The sequence below is a fragment of the Podarcis tiliguerta genome (genome assembly GCF_965153285.1).
Source record: "Podarcis tiliguerta genome assembly, chromosome: 2".
NCBI lineage: Eukaryota > Metazoa > Chordata > Lepidosauria > Squamata > Lacertidae > Podarcis > Podarcis tiliguerta.
The window spans coordinates 81,401,071-81,421,023 of NC_139535.1; the positions used below are offsets into that span (position 1 = coordinate 81,401,071).

A 19,953-nucleotide genomic window follows, 5' to 3' on the forward strand; every position below is an offset into this window, starting at 1 on the left:
GTAGTCAGGTTAGGCTAAACTACTTTCTATATTGGCTGTCAGTATGCAGCAGAGATACATAGTTCTTGTTCTTAAAGGATCATCTTCCACAACTGCCTATAGTAGTGAAAGCAGAAGCACCAGAAGGTTTTATATAAAGATATGTCCTCAGATGACCATGTTCCTGACTGGCAGCTTTTATTTCTGATTACAGCTTCACTCTGAGGGAGGAATCAGCTTTTACAGGAGACAGAGCTGTAGCCACTCCTTCTTTGGCCTTCCCTCCTAATGCTGTGCATTCCAATTTACATCATTCTCAATTAGCATAGCCTAAGGTCAGGGATAGGGACGCTGGTGGCACTGTGGGTTAAACCACAGAGCCTAGGACTTGCCAATCAGAAGGTTGGTGGTTCGAATCCCCGCAACGGGGTGAGCTCCGGTTGCTCGATCCCTGCTCCTGCGAACCTAGCAGTTCGAAAGCACGTCAAAGTGCAAGAAGATAAATAGGCACCGCTCCGGCGGGAAGGTAAATGGTGTTTCTGTGCGCTGCTCTGGTTCGCCAGAAACGGCTTAGTCATGCTGGCCACATGGCCCGGAAGCTGTACGCCGGCTCCCTCGGCCAGTAAAGCGAGATGAGCGCCACAACCCCAGAGTCGGTCACGACTGGACCTAATGGTCAGAGGTCCCTTTACCTTTACCTTTAAGGTCAGGGATTAGGGGAGTTATAGTCCAGCAATATCTGAAGGGCCACACATCTTTGACATACACAGATCTGAGAATCCCCTGACCTTTGTCTAGCACCCAATACCTGTTCCTTTCATGATGTACAAATGCAACCACCTTTTGAGATGAAGACTTGCAAGTGCTTCCATCAAGGGAAGTTGTTGGAGGTTTTCTTTTTTCTTTTTATATCATAGTGATCTTGGCACCACTGAATTCTGCAATCCTTCTTCCACAAATCAGGAAAAGGTTATGAAGCCATCCATTTTTTGGACCATGTTCCCTACCTTGCTTTCAGTACCCTTCTCTCTTAAAAGGTAAAGGTAAAGGTACCCCTGCCCGTACGGGCCAGTCTTGCCAGACTCTAGGGTTGTGCGCTCATCTCACTCTATAGGCCGGGAGCCAGCGCTGTCCGCAGACACTTCCGGGTCACGTGGCCAGCTTGACAAGCTACATCTGGCGAGCCAGCGCAGCACACGGAACACTGTTTACCTTCCCGCTGGTAAGCGGTCCCTATTTATCTACTTGAACCTGGAGGTGCTTTCGAGCTGCTAGGTTGGCAGGCGCTGGGACCAAACGACGGGAGCGCACCCCGCTGCGGGGATTCGAACCGCCGACCATGCGATCGGCAAGTCCTAGGCGCTGAGGTTTTACCCACAGCGCCACCCGCGTCCCACACCCTTCTCTCTTACTAGAACTTAAAGCTGAGTAAGTAATGCCAATTTAGCTGTTTTATTTCATTTCTGAATGCATCCAGAATGACAAGGCATCAAATATTTTGTTCATGTCAGTGCTAACCTTAATGCATTTGACTAGCAACAGAAATCCATGAATGTTTGGTTTCCCATAACACAGCATGATACTTTTCTGCAGTCAGCTTTCCGTTACAGTCTCCACCATAATTTCCTATAAGCTGTATTGCTGTCCTCAGTACTGCAAGAATGTTAAGTAAATTGATAGGTAAATTAATAGGTATGTGCATGCTGATGACACCATATGCAGTTTCTGATAGTTGTTTGTGTGTTTAGGCAAATTTTCTAGCTACATGATGTCTCCACTTTGCAAAGCCAACTGCTGATTTTTCACAGTTCTTAGTATAGATTACCTCATAAGAGTTAGAAATGCACACCATTATTCCCATCCGTTGCTTTTATAGATAAAAACATTTATTTGCAGAAACGTCCATCTGGCAGCTTGTATATAATGAATGATATATTGAGGGCTAGTAAACATGTTAACTGATTATTTATTGCATTTATACCCTGCTCCTTTTCTAAAGGGTGACTTACTTATGGCTTCCAAGCAGTCTCTCATCCAGGCAACTCACAGGGCAAGAACTCCTTGACTGTGGATAGGCATTATGTGCCTACAGACCATTCCTGGAGCCAAACATACAACTTTTCTTCATTTCACAGTGTAGCAATGCCTGCAAAATTCCTTTTGAATCTGCCATTTGGCATTCCTTGCATTTGCTAAATGCCATTCCACAGATAGGAGGACTTGTATCGGCTCCTTAACACCAAGGCCACTTTGTGGCAATGCACACTCACACCTTTTTCTTTAGACTTCAGTAAACAGCATAGACAAGATGGGATTTGGGATCAGAAATACATTCCAAGTCCTATAGAAGAAACTATGCAGAAATCTATTTTCTACCTTAGTTGGTATTAAAGATCACAAATATGTCACTTGCTAAATACCATGCGCCTACAATGTAACAGTATCCATCAATTCTTCAAACCAATGAACGAAGTTCAGACTACTGGCCGAAAATGGTTTAATACTGGTTATATAAAGCTTAAAGAATACAAAATAATAGGAATGGGATGGAGATTGAAAGTAATTATACCCTTGTAGAACTGTGTATGGTGAAGCGGTTTATCGTTTAAGTAACATCATGACAACTTTATTATAGTCTCTTTCTGCACCATGAAAGTTTTTCCAGTGAGAAAACCTCAGGACCATGCCCAGAGTAGACAAGCTGTACAGACAAAAATCTAATAGTAAGAACCTAAGTTGTCACAGTTAGACAACTTAGGTCAGAACAGGCTGGCCTGAAATGTAGCCAGATGGTAAGGATATGACATGGCAACATGATGTATTTTCCTATTTGTTTTAGATCAGATTTTGAGGCAAACTTCATATTATGACTGGAGAAAATAACTGAACACTTCCTACTACAGATGGGAGAGAGATTAGTCATTACTTTTGATCTGCAGTCTACTTTTTCATCAGGGGTGCAAAACCTGAGCACCCAGTTATGACTGGCTGCTTAAAAAATTGGTCTGGTGATTTGCCTAGGAGGTCAGGAAGAAAAATGTTACCCAACTCATATGTGGTCCTGGTTAACACATCCACTTCCCATAGAATCAATCCTCTCACTTAACAAACTATCATTATTTATTTTCTCTTCTACCCCCCCCCCCACCTTTTATACATTCTCCTTTGACTCAATCTTTTTCTGCTCTGTTCCTCTTTCATCTTCACTTCCACCCAATATTTTTCTCATTCCCACCCACACACCAGTTTTAGGCTTTGACACTCTCGTTTCCTTCTCTTTGCTCCCACACTTTGTCTTTTATTGAGACATGTGTGTGTTTATATATACACTCCTTTATCTCAAAAAGCCTTCCCTGAAGTAGGACTTAGACCAGTCTATGACTTCTGGGAAGACTTGGGCCGCTGCATGACATCTCAATTAGACACTCAACACATTAATGGAAGGAAAGATGGACATCAGAATCCATCCTCTCCCTGGAACATCCAGATGTCTTCCTCTCCATGGGCTCCTGGGAAATGTCTGAATCCTGTGTTTTACTTCTGCTTATCACTATAGTTCATAATAATCACCATCACTTCCTTCAGGTTGTTCTGTAAAGGTTATCACCAGGCAGGGTTAAGGAGGTAGCATGCTTACTAAGATTAGTACTGTTTCCAGGATGCATGTAAAATTCTGAAACTGCTTACCATCTCTGAAGGGCTGCATGGGCTCATCTCCCCAGGAAGGAGGGAACGGGGAGAAAGGTGATTGTGAAATGCTGCATTCAGATATGGGGGTCGTGCTTTTGCAGGGCCCAAACCCAAGCATCTCTCTCTCCTGATTTGGCGATGAAGGATCTGTTCCTAGTGCAGACTGAAGCATAGGGTATTCTGATGAATTGGCTAGTAGCTCCTTCAAAATGTTAATTGGTGAGATGGTGAGCTCCCAGTTAGTGATTCCAAAATCCCTCAGGTGAGCTCGGGCATGGCTGGATAATCCTGCACGTGTGTCAAAGCCAGCCCCACAGAATTCACATCTCATTAAACTGAAAGTACTTGGATCAAAGTTTGCAACTGTGAAAGAGGGGATAATAATCAGTGTCATATTAAAACATAAAGAACAGGCAATAAATGCTTTCAAAGAACCCCCACTAGATCACATGATTTTTTTTTTAAAAAAACCCCAAACTATGAAAACTAGACATTGCAAAGATGCTATAACATCTATTGTTGAGAGGGAAAATATGGGAACATACATACCCATCTTCAAGGAATGAAAAATATTAGAAAAATTGAAAAAATTATAAATTGAATACATACTACCTTTTTTCTTCTTCTTTTGGAAGGAAAATTTTTGCTCAATAGCTTTCACTTCTTCTGCAGAGATGAAGTGACGGACATTGTAGCTCACACCCACCCTGTTCAGGTGGCCCCGCACGTGATTGGCTAGGCCAATCCCATTGTGGAACCTGTCAGGACAGTACGGGCATTTCCTCTCCTCATTCTTCAGCATCAATGAATCTGCATCCAGAAGATCATCCAGTTCTAAGGAGCTTTCTAAAGAGGAATCTAATAGGAAGACGCCTAAGGGAAGGGATTCATCCATTCCAAACTCTTGGGAAGGAGGCAACATCTTTTTCTTGAGAATCTTCATCTTGGGCCGCTTCATCTTTCTGGGATAAATATTAATCTCATCAACAAGAACAATGGGGACCATGTGACGTAACTGATGCTGCTGCCCCGCGGATGCTATTGGATAATCTGTTGCCTTCAAAGTGCCCCTGAAATTCCTTTTGAGGTCCAAAGCAGATTGAGGAATAGCAACAGGCCTGAAATATCTATTCTCTGCTAACTCTATTTCTGTTGCTAAAGGGAATTCTTCTTCCATACTCCTAATATCGCTTACGGGTAACCATTTGTGCTGGAGTTCCTCCAGCCCACCTGGGTGGCTTTTGGCATTCTCTCTCTCAGTCTCAAGTGGCGGTGCTGTGCTTTTATTCCTTATTTGTTTCAGGGCATGCGGAGAATAAGCTTTCGCTGAGGTAAGAGTAGACAAGATCTTATGTGAAGAGCTATAGGGAGCTCGTTTCCTAGCCCGAAACCCAGGCATTGGGATTTCTTTTTTATTAGTGCCATTGCTTTTATTAAGTCTCTGGTGGCCCACTGTGAAGCCATGAAGGGATTCATAGTGGGACGTGGTTTCACAGTGGGACTGGGGGAAATGTCTGCCTGCTTTGCTCAAATAATCAGTTTCTGAAAATCGGCCTGACCTGCTAGGGCTGTAGGCATCCCTACTAGTTCCAGGCTGGTTTACATCTGCTTCAAAAGACTCCGTGTTCCAGGACAAGTGGGAATGAGCATATTTCATGTGTTCTTTTAAAATGTTTTCATTTGGGGCTGGAAAGCTGCAAAGCATGCAAGTGCTAAGACCTTTGTTGCTACTGTGTGCATGCGCCACTTGAGGTACATGATCATTTGGCCTGAAATGTCTACTATATATGTTGTGCATGGAGCTGTCCCGTGGATCACTACCACTGGAACTGCCAAACAAGTTCACATTCTTCAAACTTTGATCTTTCCTCTCCTTGACATGCATCTTTGCATGTTGGACAAACACCTTAGAGGAGTTGGTTCCAAACACACACTTTGGGCACTGTAGCCTGGCATCACGGCCTTCATCTGGGAATTCATTGAGCTTCTGAATTTCCTCAATGATTTTTTCTCTGGACTCCTGATGGAGTCTCCTGTGCTGCTCTAGAGAACCAATGTCCCCAAAAGCCCATCCACATTCACTACAGGTCAACTGACACTGACCTCCAACGCCCTCTCTGCTTTCATCCAGCCCTAGTCCCCTGTTATGCTGAAGCATATGGTCCATCAAATGTTCCTTCATCTTAAAATAGATGCTGCATTCAATGCAGGTGTACACAGCTGGGTCTTCTTCCTGCGCTGCGCCATCTTTCCCCTGCTCCTCCACCAGGGCGTTGCACATATAGGGTCTTGTGTCATCATAGGTGCTGCAGGAAGGAGATTTCACAGATCTCAGAGGAACACGTTCCGAAACATCTCCGGCATTAGCAGTCCAAGTATGTTTGCGGACAGAAAGGTCCGTGGCTGTCTGATGCCCCGACATCTGTAATGCCCACTCAGCAGTGTTCGCAGAACTTACTTCGGCTAAATCGGAGTCCATTGCCTGCCCCTTCCTGGGGGAGAGTGCACTCTCAACAGTCCTTGCTTTACTTGTGTGAGGATTTTGCATTTTTCTAAATACTGGCAGAGCTAACAAAGAAGCTTCTCGTGCAGACTGTCCCCTAACGGCCAGGTTTGTTGCTACATCTGTTGGCTTATTTACATTTCTGTAGGGAGGCCTTAGCCCCTCATTGTGCTCAGAAAGCCAGTCAAGCCTCCGAAAGCCCTTCTTTCCCAACCCTTGCCTTCTGTCTAAGTGCTCTTTGCTGAAGGCTTCTAGCTGCTTTGGTTCATTGCTATGGTGTCTTTCATCCCCACTAACAGTCTGTGCTCCAGGAGGGGGTGGTGAAGTTTCCACTGCTGCTTTGCCAGGGTCTAACGGCTCAAGCTCCCCTTCTAGATCATCCGTATTCCTTTGCACAGTTTTTATAATGTTAAGTTCCATTGCAGAAGTGGGTTCCTTTGGATAAGAATTATTTTTCCGTGCTGCTTCCTTGGAGCTTGCTAAATCCTTCAAACCAGGGAGTCTTTCTAAAGTGCTTTCTTCTTTGGAGACACTACCCATTGTCTCCTGTGTAGAGCAATCCCACAAGGCAGTCGTGCTTCTTTGATCTGCTGAGCCCCTAGATTTTGCTCTGTAACAGCCTTTCCTGGATTTTAAACGGTCTTCTGCCTTGGTGCTGAAAAGAACAGTCAACAAAAATCAGCTACAGGAAATGTATTGAATTTTTGCTCTAAAAAGATATATGCATTTATAATCATGAACTATTTATTGACTCTTAAGTCACAGCTGAGATCATGCATTCTACACAGCCCTCCCTTTGCTGCTGCATGGAAAACTGGTGTGCGTGCAACATTTCAAATGCCTGTATACATCTCCCTGTGCACTTCCATCACTCAAACAACAACATTCTCAGATGAATCATTCCTCTTCACAAAAGGCAACACAACACCTCAAAGCCCTACTCAACTTGCTGGTGGCTACTGCCATTTGGATCCCCTTCTCTTAGCACTTTCACCTCAGTAGCTGTTCTATCTGGCTACTATGTAACCAGAAAGTTTTTGTATTAAAATTGGCTTTTTCTGAATTCTCCTATTTTACCCTCGTTACATATCTTTCTCTTTTCATAGTATGGCCTTTAGATTTTAAACCAGAATGCAGAGACTGTGACAATTTTAATTTTTTGTACCCCTCAGAGCCAATTTTAGTCACTTTATCATCATAAAGAGACAGGACTTTGTATATCTTTCTAACTAGATAATGCTATCTAAAGTTTACATTGTCCCTTCATAACAAGCCCATTTTCTACTATTGTTCAATTATCCAAAAGAAACCTTTCATTTCCAGCACTGGCAACTGCCTTAATTTTGCTAAGCGACTCTGTAGTACTTGCCATTGGGTCATGAGCCATATTCATTAGCAGTGTTTTTTGTTGCTGTTGTTTTCTACCATTTACCTCATTAAAGAGATATAAAACTTGCCATGATGGTTCTGGAGCAAAGTCACAGGGCCAAACTACAAGTTATGTTAAACATGTTTGTCACTTCCCGGATTCTTTTTTTTTTATAGAAAAAGCAGCTGTACAGCAGGTTTGTTTTCTATCTCTCTTTTCTCCATGCCTTTTCTGACAAAAAACCAACAACAAACCTGTTCTCCCCACCTGCTATTGGCTGCCCAAAAGCACTACTTGGAGTAAACACTACTTTTGAGGTGCTTCACAGTCCAGATCCAGATTAGAGACTCACACTTCTACATTTTCTGGGGGAGGGGGAAGAAAATGCCCAGCGCTAACCATGATTTAAAAAATGTTTGGTTAACGTAACATGCCACTTGGATCTGAAGCTGTTCCACCTCCTAGCCATTGTTCCATCATCGTTTTACTTTTTGTACTTTCAATTTACACCATTGAATCTCTATGCTCATTTATTTTAGACTCCTTGCACCTTTTGGATGCTAACTTCTTTCAGCAGAAGCTATATTTGGATTGTTTTCTCTCTGGGCTAAAGTAAAAACAGACTTGTCTGAAATGAACTATACACTTCATCAGAATTCCATAATGCAAGTACTTTCAACATCTTCCTTGGCCAAGGTCATCCCAGATGGCAGGGAAAGAAAACAAGAGCACTTAATGGAGCCAACATATCCTCTGCCAAGCCCATAGAACAATGAAGAGTAGAGAAATCTGATAATGAATGGTTGAAGCTTCATGCAACATAAAGGCCTAGAGACTGAGCTCACACTGCAGTCTTATGTGCCTTTGCTAGGCAACAAGTCTCACTGATTTATCAGATTTTATTTTCAAGTTTGTTTGTTTGTTATGTTTATAACCAACTGCTCATCGCTCAGCGTTGAATAGTCTCAGGATCAATAATCAAGTGGCAGGTATATGTTCTATCAATTGATCCAATGGCCTGAACAGCAAGCTTCTCTGACTTGACTATGACCCACTTCAAAACGAGAACCCAGGGAAATTTTCCAGGAAGGATTACATGAGTGAAGGCACACATGTTATATTGAATGGTATTATACTAAGCTTGATGTTGCAATACAAATGAAAGACCTTGGGAACTGGCCCACAGAGATTAAAAATGCCAAGCCCTGTAATTCTTCCTCTAGCAATTTCAACACTTACCAGGCTTCCTTCTTGCGAGTTGTGTTTGAGACAACAGCACAAGGAGAAGGATTGGGCTCATCTGCAAGACAGAAAAGGTAGCATCATATGCCTGACTTGTGCAGCATACCGGGGCTTCAAGTGTACTTTACAAAACATGTAATGTTATAGCTATAAAGCTTTCCAAGCAGCTAAACCCACCCAGTTTGTGTCCCTTCCTCAGGGCGGGTTTGGATTAGTATGGGATTTCTAACCCACACTGTTTAATCCCAAGCACCAACAATTTGATATATAATCATTCTAGCAGTTAAGCAGTTTAAAATGAAACAAGATAGATGTAAAATAAAGCATGTCCAAGAATCCATCTTATAAGTAGTAAAAAAACAAACACCCATTCTAGTGCCTTAGTATCAAAATACAAATTTGCTTCCTCTGCAAAGTGAGATAATTTCAACTGAAGCAAAAGGGGGTCTCTCTCTCCCCCCCCCCCACCCCACACAAACTGCTGGTGCAGATGGCTGGTGATCTGAATCAGTATCATAGCTGTGGACAAACAGTTAAAGTCACCCTACCCACCAACCCACCAACCACCTCTTGAGCCAGACTGGACTACCACACTGGAAATTTGTGTTTCCACACTGGAAAGTTGGCTTTCTTTTGTGCAGAAAACAGGAGTGGGTGTGAGAGACACAAAGCCCTGCTTACAGCTCGTAACACATGGAGGGTGTGCTAAAGCTCACATTATGATAGTATATCTCGACCTGCTAGATCTGCAATGAATGCCCATACTCAGGCACTTCCAGTTCTGTGTGGAATGCAGGCTTGATTCATCCCAATCTTCTGTTAGGTTGGCAAAAGGAAGCAGCCACCAATATCTGGCCAAAGCTTCTACTGAACCCTTTCTTTTGTTAGAATCCATACACAGCTCGAGGACCCAATTCTATGCCAAAGTGCAATGTAATCTGGTTTAATTCTACAAAATTCCCAGCAAGATGCTCTGCAGTGGGAAACTGTGTGCTGCTGAAGCCACAGTGCATAGGAGGGCGCTTTATACCAAGTCATACCATTGGTATGTTTAGCCTATTATTGTCTACACTAACTGGCAGCAGCTCTCCTGGATTTCAGGGAGGAGTCTCTTCCAGCCTTACTTGGAGGTGCCAGGGACTGAACCTGGAAACTTCACCATGTAAATCAGATGCTCTACTGCTGAGCTATGGCTCTTTCCCCAAAGAGTCCTTTCCTTGCCAGAACCTGACTGCTTATAAAATGGCTTAGGGAGAGGAACTACAGAAGTCATATACTGTACTAACTAAAGGTGGTTTTAACATGATTCAAGAACCGAACTTGGCATGTATATTTCATACCCATTTTGCCCCCAAATGGTGGAGCATCAGGGTTTTCACTAACTTTCAACTGATGATAAGAATTTAACAATACCTGGATGTTAGTCAAATAAAATGGAGATGATACTGCAAACAGAACCAATTTAATAAATGCAGAACTCAGAAGCACTAGGGGTATAACACTAAGGCCCAAACTACACATGATGTTGAATATGTGTTTCACATTTAATGGACAGGGCTTTGTTTTGTTTTTCAACAAATAGCATGGGGGGGATTACTTGGGTCACATTTTGGGAGTTTAACCCTTTCTACCCCTGCTGTAATTCTAAGAAAAGTTGCTCTCTGATGCTGTTATTTATTTTGACAGGGAACAAGTGCTGGGGAGAAAAAGAGTTGGAGTTTGGCCATAACTCAGCAGAGGATTTGCTGAGGCAATTTCTACAGTTTTGAGAGTACCAGCAGGTGGAAGGAATGGTGGCATCTTGCTGACATACATTGCTACAAATAAAAAATATTTTTGCTGACATACAGGTAAAGGCAAAGGCACCCCTGACCATTAGGTCCAGTTGTGACCGACTCTGGGGTTGCGCGCTCATCTCGCTCTATAGGCCGAGGGAGCTGGCGTTTGTCCACAGACAGCTTCTAGGTCATGTGGCCAGCATGACTAAGCCACTTCTGGTGAACCAGAGCAGCACATGGAAATGCCGTTTACCTTCCCGCCAGAGCGGTACCTATTTATCTACTTGCACTTTGACGTGCTTTCGAACTGCTAGGTTGGCAGGAGTAGGGACCGAGCAATGGGAGCTCACCCCGTCAGGGGATTCAAACCGCTGACCTTCTGATCGGCAAGTCCTAGGCTCTGTGGTTTAACCCACAGCACCACACGTGCCCCTTTTGCTGACATACATTGCTACAAATAAAAATATTGTTAATATGTGGCTCTAAAGGAAAGAGGTACATTTGGCAAAATGCCAGAGCTTACAGGGTCAACCAAGTGCTACTGGAGAGCACAGGACAGGAGTATCAGGTTGAAACTGAAAAAGCCTGAATCTGTGCCGTCCATTTTTGTGACTGAGTCTTTGTACATTCCTTCCTGCACCTGAATGCCTTCATGGACTGGAAATGCAATGGCATCCAGGTTATATCAGGCATTGTTTACATTTGTAGTGCAATGAACATGAAAGAGAAGAAAATAAAACAGCAGGTTTTGTATTTTGTACTAACTGTAGGCAAGCTTTACAATTCAATGTGATATTCACTTGCAAAGATCCTAGGAAGGAAAAGTTGCCCCTGCCAATCCAGGCCGAAGACAGATGTAGCATTTTATCAGTGTGAGTTTGCCTTCAGGCCAGCTTCTCAGCTTGCCTGGTATACACACGTAACACATATCAGCAAGTCAAACAGAAAGTTCAACCTTGCCAGTTATGCTTCATGTGGGCTATTCACTTAAAAAAAGGAGAAGCTGCAGATACAGATAAAACAGAGATCAAAGCTTTTTTTAAAAACCCCCAAACCAATAGCAAAAGTAATCTGAGAATTGGAAAGGAGGTGTGTACAAGGCAATCAGTGGCATCCAGAGATGATTCTCCCACACTTAAATGGAAATACTTTGAACAACTGCAGAATGGAACACTTTTCCAAAACCTGTCCCAGGAGAAACGGTTATGTTTGGACTGAACAGACCGAGTGCTCTCCCACTAGTCTGAGGATATACACAGAGTTATTTTGGACCAGATTAAAAGCCTATCTATCTAGTCCAGCATCTCTTCCTGCTGTGGCCAACCAGATGTCCATGGGAAACCCATGAGCAGGACATGCGTGCAACAAATGTGCACATAATACATTTATCTTCACTGTCAGACTTTGATTCAAGATGCACAGCCATGCCGTAACTTGGATGGAAGCGTATCTTTTCCAAACAGCCTCTGCTTCAATACGTCCGTGAAAGAGAATGAAAGACTCTATTATACACCATCTTCAAGCCAAGACATGGAGTATCTCCAGATTTCTGTTACAAACCTGATGGAAATCCAGGCCAAAAGAGATAACACCTCTGGAGTTTTAGAACACTGCCTGTCCAAAAGTTCTTCACATTTTTTTAAGAGTGTTTTGCAAGGCAGCAAAAAAATGAAATTAATATGTTGGTGAACAAACAGCAGGGTCCTGTTTGTTCAGGGGAAAAAGATACCAAGTAGGCTAGTTTCACTTGAAAGGGAGAAAAGAAGCTGGAGAGAACTGCAATCTTTATAAAGGGACAAAGAAAGGTAAATTGTGAAGTATTAAAAATATGGAGCTGTTAAGGAAAAAGCAGTAGAAGTACAGATAAAGAGAGAAGGACAATGGCAGAGGTGGATCTTAGGAATTCTTTTGTTCATGAGAGCTCTAGCATTTCTATTTTTAGAAACCATCTCCTTTAGAGGAAAAACAGAACGATTTATCTTCTTACTGATGAGCACAAAACTGTACTCAGTGCTGCAAGACCTCATTTCTTGGAAACAGCAAGAGATGAGGGAATTTAATGTCTTGATCTTAGGAGGCGAACATTTTAACCTCTCTGGTAATCCAAAATAAACTTTGCTTCTGAATATTCAAGAATGGGAGTCGTGGGTTTTTAGAAAAACAACACACACACACACACACACACACAGCAGGCAGCAGATTTTTCCTTTAATCACAGCCACAGTTTCAAAGCTAGCAAAGCATCCTCATAATCTAAATAGTACAATCCGATGCGTTTTTTTCAATGAAAGAATAGATATAGCAATCTAGTTTTTAAAATGATGCAGAAGTGCTACTTATCTGCCATCTTATCTGCCATTATACTGGTGCATGCTTTACTGTTTTTTTGTGAATCGAGTAACAGCTACAGTCCTCCAATTGACCTCTCCTCTAGTCTGCTCTGATGCTTAGCACAAACCACCCTGCCAGGCCCACATCAGGTTCATAGTCTTGAGCTGTTCATAAGATCTAGAACTGTGTTGCTTAAGAAAATATTGGTAATCCTCATATTATTTTCAAAAGACACCTCAGCATCAAACAATTCCAAGTTTACCTTCCTCTAACCAAGAAAAACAGCCTGCACTGCTTTGGACTTTGTCTGTTCAGCTCACACTATATCAACCTGCATTCATTTCGTGTGGTTCCAAGCACCCAGAAAAAAAACTGGTTCGCATTCTCCATTTTCACAAAGGAGCTGGAAATTATCACAATCTTACAAACCTGATAATGCAACATTTTAATCAAAACCTTATTCTCAATGGCCAGTAGTTGCTTTGGCTCCCTCAAATTGTACACGTATTTCATAACCATAAAATCTGATGTGGTTTAAGAGTACATGAATGTTGCTGGGATTTTCAAGCTTACCATTTTCTTTAAACATGTATTATGATTGATCCTATTAGAAAGATATATTGTTTAAACCCTTTACTCCTTTTAAGTATACGTAGTTGATTTAATATCTTCCTTCAGATTTCTCACATACAGTCGTACCTCGGGTTGAATATGCTTCATGTTGAGTGTGTTCGAGTTGCGCTCCACGGCAACCCGGAAGTAACGGAGCGCGTTACTTCTGGGTTTGGCCGCTCGCGCATGCGCGGACGCTCAAAATTACGTCACGCGCATGCGCAGAAGCGGCAAAAAGCGACGCAGACGTGCCGTCGCTAGTTACGTTCGCTTCTGGATGCGAACGGGGCTCCGGAACAGATCCCATTTGCATCCCGAGGTACCACTGTACATTTTGCAAACACAAGAAGCACATTTCCTCACTTTGCACACATAACTCTATCTCCATTATAACTACTCTGACTAGTGTGGGGGTGGGGTTGAGGGTATTCCTCTGATTTACACTTCATTCATCCTCCTAGTGGTGCAGCAATAAAACTGCTAGCACATTTACAAAGCTAAGCAGGATCCAGTAAGGTTTCAAACTGGCGGGCAACTGTGTGTTGAGGTTCCTGCATTGCAGGGGGTTGGACTGAATGACCCTAGAGTCCCTTTCCAACTCCACAATTCTACAATTTTATGATTCTTAGGCATATTTTTTGAAAATAAAATTACTAAAGCCAACTTTAATACTGATACATGAAGGATCAGAATTGAGGTTTATGGAAAACACATTGGACATGAATTACCATTATTATTACATGAAGATACATGAATTACTATGCCTTGAACATAATAAATAAATAAATATTTGGATAACATACGTTAAGTGCATAAAATGTAAAACACTGGCTAAATGCTCAAAAGAACTGGCATATTACCTTACTGTCCTTCCATAAGATATATTTTATTATTTTAAAAAAGTTATAAACTGTTCACATTATAAAATATCAGAGCGGATGGCAACAGAGAGATCATATCCAAGCCTAACAGGGACTTTGGAAAACTACCCCAGAAGATCAAACTAGATGACATCAACAATTTTGTGTGTTTGAATACAGGACAGGCCCAATGGGACGGAAAGAGGGGCGGGAGGGAGAATCTGGTTTTAAAAGCAATGAAGTGGGGGGGGGGTGAATAAACACTGCTGGATCCTCACCCCACCAAAACACAGAGCTTACCACCCTGCGCTGTCCCTTTGGGAACTTTTCTCCCAGCAGAATTTTCAGTACAGTGGTACCTCAGGTTAAGTACTTAATTCGTTCCGGAGGTCCGTACTTAACCTGAAACTGTTCTTAACCTGAAGCACCACTTTAGCTAATGGGGCCTCCTGCTGCTGCCGCGCCGCCGGAACACGATTTCTGTTCTCATCCTGAAGCAGGGTTCTTAACCTGAAGCACTATTTCTGAGTTAGCAGAGTCTGTAACCTGAAGCGTATGTAACCTGAAGCATATGTAACCCAAGGTACCACTGTATTAGAAGTTGCGCTCACTAAGAGAAAAGTGTTTGAGGAGAGAAGCCACGGCTCCTTCAGCCACTTGCTCCTTCTCCTTTTAAGACTGGACCCCCTGTTCCTATGTGACTGAAGCCGTTCCAGGTTTAAACGTACAAAATGGCTGCTGTCACATCTAGTTCGGCCTAATCTATCATTTGCTGGGCATATCAGCATTATCTTCTTTAAGGGAATCTGCTGCTGCACCATATCATTTGCTGCTGTTAGTAATAACAAAATGCCTCTATAGCGGCAGCATTCTGTCTTTTCCTTTTTACGTATAAAAATAGAGGAGACAATAGATTAAGGACTCAGAGTAGTCATTTGGCATCCGCTCTTTCCCCCCAAGCTTTTATAAATTCTGCAGGACATTTTTTTCCTGCAATGGCTTTCCTCAAGTGCAATCTGACAATATGCCATTTATTCCAAGAGATTTAGCCTTAATTAGAAAAAAATCTTTTCCGTAAATCAAAAGGAAAAGTCAAGTATTACGCTGCAAGTAAAACAATTTTATTAGTTATCAGGAAAAAAGGTGTCATGACTTCAAATGTGATAAATACTATATTTATATAGCCAGCAACAGCAGAAGCAATTATAGATAACCTAGAAAACTACAGTTTCAAAAATGGGGTCATGGAAATGGGATACACTTCAAATGTATAATACTGGACATGTCACCAGCACAAACACATTTTTAACAAATGTTGCAGAAAGAAAGAAAGAAAGAAAGAAAGGGCAGTTCACAAACCCATGTATGTCATTTGACAATCACTAACTCAGTTTATTGTGTAAAAGAAAAAAAGAGCCACATTTAGGCAATAGAAAAGCTCTGTAATGGATTCAGTGAAATATTTCTGGTCTGTGTACAGCCCTTTTGGGGAACTCTATTCACCTAAATACACAAGACAGTGTCAAAAAATACGATGGAGCTAAATGCAAAAAAATGAGTTAATTAGTAACATGGGTTATCTTTTCCCGAGTCCAGATTGTCTGGTGTGCTGTTTTTTAAAACTAAACAAAACAGGCCACAAGAAGATCTGGTGTAAAGGTATAAAGACAAGGCTCTTGGCAATTGGCTTACTAAAAAGGAAAATGTGCAGGTAATGTTCTATCCAATCAAAGCATGGCATTTTGGACCAGGGAGACTTAATTCGGAATTATGAGCCTCATAAATAAATAGCACGAGCAGGCGCAGAATTTATCTGTCTCCCCAATGGGGAATCTCTGCTTGTATTTAACAAGATGATTCCACAACAGTAACTTCAGCCTGAAATATAAACTCATTGGGTTTTACCCAATGCTAGTACTATTCAGAGTAGACACCATGAAATTAATGGCCATGACTAACTTAGGTCCATTAATTCCAATGAGCCTACTCTGAGTAGGATCCACCATTGGATGGGGGGGGGGGGTCCACACTACTCAATGTTTCACTCAGCAGTGACTATGAGCACTTAACCATCCCTAACTTAAGGGGCAAGCAGTTGACAACATCACTTCTGATTTATCCAGGCGACCAATCAAAGCGTGCTTTCAGCTACATTTCAGTTGGGCAGTTGCACTATTCCAAATTCAAAGGTAACTTCTAACCCACTACTTCAAGGGGCTTACAGTTATAAACAGTAAACAACTAATTGGTAAAAAACACCAAAAAACCAAAACACAATAAAATACAACAAGGGTTAAAGCCATACAGGCAGGGACAAGACTATGGATGTTATACACCAAAGCTTAAGACAAGGGAAGTATGATATTTCTACATTAAAATATAGGTTTATGCCTTTGATTACTTCTTGTAAACTGCTGTAAACACAAGCCTTTTATCTAAATGTAAATGCACCTTAGAGAGGTAATTAGGGTGCAATGCACAGATTAACTGTGCAGAGATGTGACTCCCCTTCCATGCCACCACAAGGGGCAAAAGTCCTTGCAAACCCCAGATATACACAGCTGCCATGCAACCAACTGATGCTGGAGTACTCTGAACAGCTCCTGGCTAGGCAATAGGATGGCATGGGCTTATGGCCATCTGGCTGGAAGCCACAGCTATTGATTCCACCAACCACTGCAATTTTGCCACCGGTTACAACAGGTATCTGTGCTTCACAGTGTCCCGACCTCAAGTAAACTCAGGATTTGACAGAACGGAGGAAATTAAACATGAGCATATCAATGGCACACTGCAGCTCTGAGTGGCTGAGTTGCAGATCTGGTCCCTGGGTACTTTGAATGCCAAAATAACTTTGATATGAAACTTAAGAACTTCCTCAAGGCCCTTCCTAAAGCCTTTGTGCAATATGTTTACAAGCCTTCCTGCAAATACATAATAAAATAAAAATAATGCAGGCATGGAGAAAGAAGAGTTAGTATCTGTCATTCTAAACATCACAAATACTACGACCCAACAGAGGCCTGCAGCATTTGCACAGCGACAGAGCAATCATGCTAGGAATTAATGTTCTATCTGAAGGGAGGCTTTGCAAAATATTGTGTTTCAAGTGCTGGGATAATATGACATTCCATGATGGAAAAACACAGACTAGAGGGAAGAGATGTGGACCTGTGTGCAATGAATAAACAACAACAACGTGCATTTATTATGTAATAAGTTGCTTGTGAAGAAAAGCTCTGACTTTGGTGTTTGGTTGGAGTCGCACCAATTACTTTTTTGCTGAAAGAAACCAGCTTGATGTGGCACTGCTGTGGCGTTCTTTGGAGAGCATCAGATCACATCACTGAAAATCTAATGAAGCAAACTAACTTCCATTTAATTAAGGGCTTATATCATCCACTAGGGACGCGGGTGGCGCTGTGGGTTAAATCACAGAGCCTAGGACTTGCCGATCAGAAGGTCGGCGCTTTGAATCCCCGCGACGGTGTAAACTCCCGTTGCTTGGTCCCTGCTCCTGCCAACCTAGCAGTTCAAAAGCATGAAGTGCAAGTAGATAAATAGGCGGGAAGGTAAACGGCGTTTCCGTGCACTGCTCTGGTTCGCCAGAAGCGGTTTAGTCATGCTGGCCACATGAGCTGTATGCCGGCTCCCTCGGCCAATAAAGCGAGATGAGTGCTGCAACCCCAGAGTCGGCTACGACTGGACCTTATGGTCAGGGGTCCCTTTACCTTTTATCATCCACTAACAAGTAAAAGTATCATTTGCTTGTTTGTTTTTCAATGTTTTCTAATATTTCTTACCCATCCTTCACCATAGTTTCGCGGGAGGTGGAGTAGAGGTAGAACAATTCAGTGGTTCCTCTGGATGCAAACGGGATCCGTTCCAGACCCCGTTCGCATCCTGAGCAGAACGCATCCTGCGTCCGCGGGTCGCGATTCGCTGCTTCTGCACATGACGTCATTTTGAGCATCGGTGAAACCCGGAAGTAACCCTTTACGGTACTTCCGGGTCACCGCAGGACGCAACCTGAAAAGATTTAACCTGAAGCATCTTTAACCCGAGGTATGACTGTATTTGTTACAATTACAAAAACAAGAAAACCCATTCCAACCAGAACAGAACAATATAAATTCAGCAAAACTGGTGTGTCCCACAAAACAAAATACAGTGGTAACTCAGGTTACATATGCTTCAGGTTACATACGCTTCAGGTTACAGACTCCGCTAACCCAGAAATAGTGCTTCAGGTTAAGAACTTTGCTTGAGGATGAGAACAGAAATCATGCTCTGGCGGCGCGGCAGCAGCAGGAGGCCCCTTTAGCTAAAGTGGTGCTTCAGGTTAAGAACAGTTTCAGGTTAAGTACGGACCTCCGGAACAAATTAAGTACTTAACCTGAGGTACCACTGTATCTTAAATGTCAAAGCCCAGGGTAAAGAGGTGCAGTGAAAGCTACACAATGAAGGTGCTAGACATACCTCTGTGGGAAAGGAGTGCCACAGTTTAGGGGATGCCACAGTGAAAGCCCTCTCCCAGGCCACATATTCTGCACTTCTGAGAGTGACTGAACTCCCATGAGAGCCCCTTCTGCATATCTTAAAAGGTCTGTAGGGCTGGAAGGGGTGGGATTGCCATACAGTGGTACCTTGGGTTACATACGCTTCAGGTTACAGTGTCCGCTAACCCAGAAATAGTGCTTCAGGTTAAGAACTTTGCTTGAGGATGAGAACAGAAATTGTGCTCCGGCGGCGCAGCAGCAGCAGGAGGCCCCATTAGCTAAAGTGATGCTTCAGATTAAGAACAGTTTTAGGTTAAGTACGGACCTCCGGAACGAATTAAGTACTTAACCCGAGATAACACTGTATTTCAAAAAGTGAAAATCTGAACAACGTTTGGGAAAGCTGTTGAGCGACATGGGTTGCCATACATCCGGATTTCCGCCAGACACAGTTTATGACCGCATAATGGTCTTTCAGATATTTGTGGCCTACATCTTTTATCCACCAAGTGAATGTACAATTTAGATAATTACTAGGATCTTGTCTGTCCATTATTTCTGTTTTAAAGGAATACTTTACATTAGATCACTTTCCATCTGCTTGGCTGGGGGGTGGAGTCATGTGTACAAGGGTTGATTTCTTTCTGGTTCCTCATCTTGGAGAAACTTCTCTGCTACTCTCTAATGTGCAGACTTGTCTAGTTGTCTAAAATGGATCACTGGAAAAAAAGAGAAGAGTCCAGAGGTCTTCTGCAGAACCAGAAAGCTGTTGGAGTAGTAGGTACACTGCAAGGTTTCCATTATGACCGACCATAAAGAATGCTTCTGATGTGAGCACTATCAAACCAGTCTGACGCTTAGGTTTCAAATGACAGAGAAACCCCTCAAGCAATCAGGTTAAATGCAGGGTGAATGTTAATTGTTGTATAACTGCACCACAAACGAATCAGAATGAATGCTCAATAAAAACCAGATTTAACTGCTGTGTCAGCTTTATATGAGCAAATCAGGGCAAATGCTTAATAAATAGGTAATCTATTCCTTACTCCTCTTTTCTCAATTCCCCCCCCCCCCAGTCTCTCAACATTCT

General features: G+C 42.6%; 1 protein-coding gene across 19 annotated transcripts in view; it reads right to left on the minus strand.

The window, feature by feature from the left end:
• WIZ (WIZ zinc finger) overlaps nt 1-19,953 on the minus strand; it is a 56,361-nt gene that overhangs the window by 17,126 nt on the left and 19,282 nt on the right. For 10 of the 19 annotated variants that reach the window (XR_014508591.1, XM_083429651.1, XM_083429644.1 and 7 more), the window contains exons 3-5: nt 8,781-8,841; nt 4,279-6,827; nt 3,667-4,032 (exon numbers count right to left, since the gene is read on the minus strand). Coding sequence is in view for 18 of the 19 variants with exons in the window: in XM_083429651.1 (XP_083285777.1) it covers nt 3,667-4,032; nt 4,279-6,827; nt 8,781-8,841 (2,976 nt within the window). In the remaining variant the exon portion in view is untranslated. The remainder of the gene's footprint in view (nt 1-3,666; nt 4,033-4,278; nt 6,828-8,780; nt 8,842-19,953) is intronic. The other 9 variants (XM_083429656.1, XM_083429645.1, XM_083429643.1 and 6 more) reach the window with 2 other exon arrangements.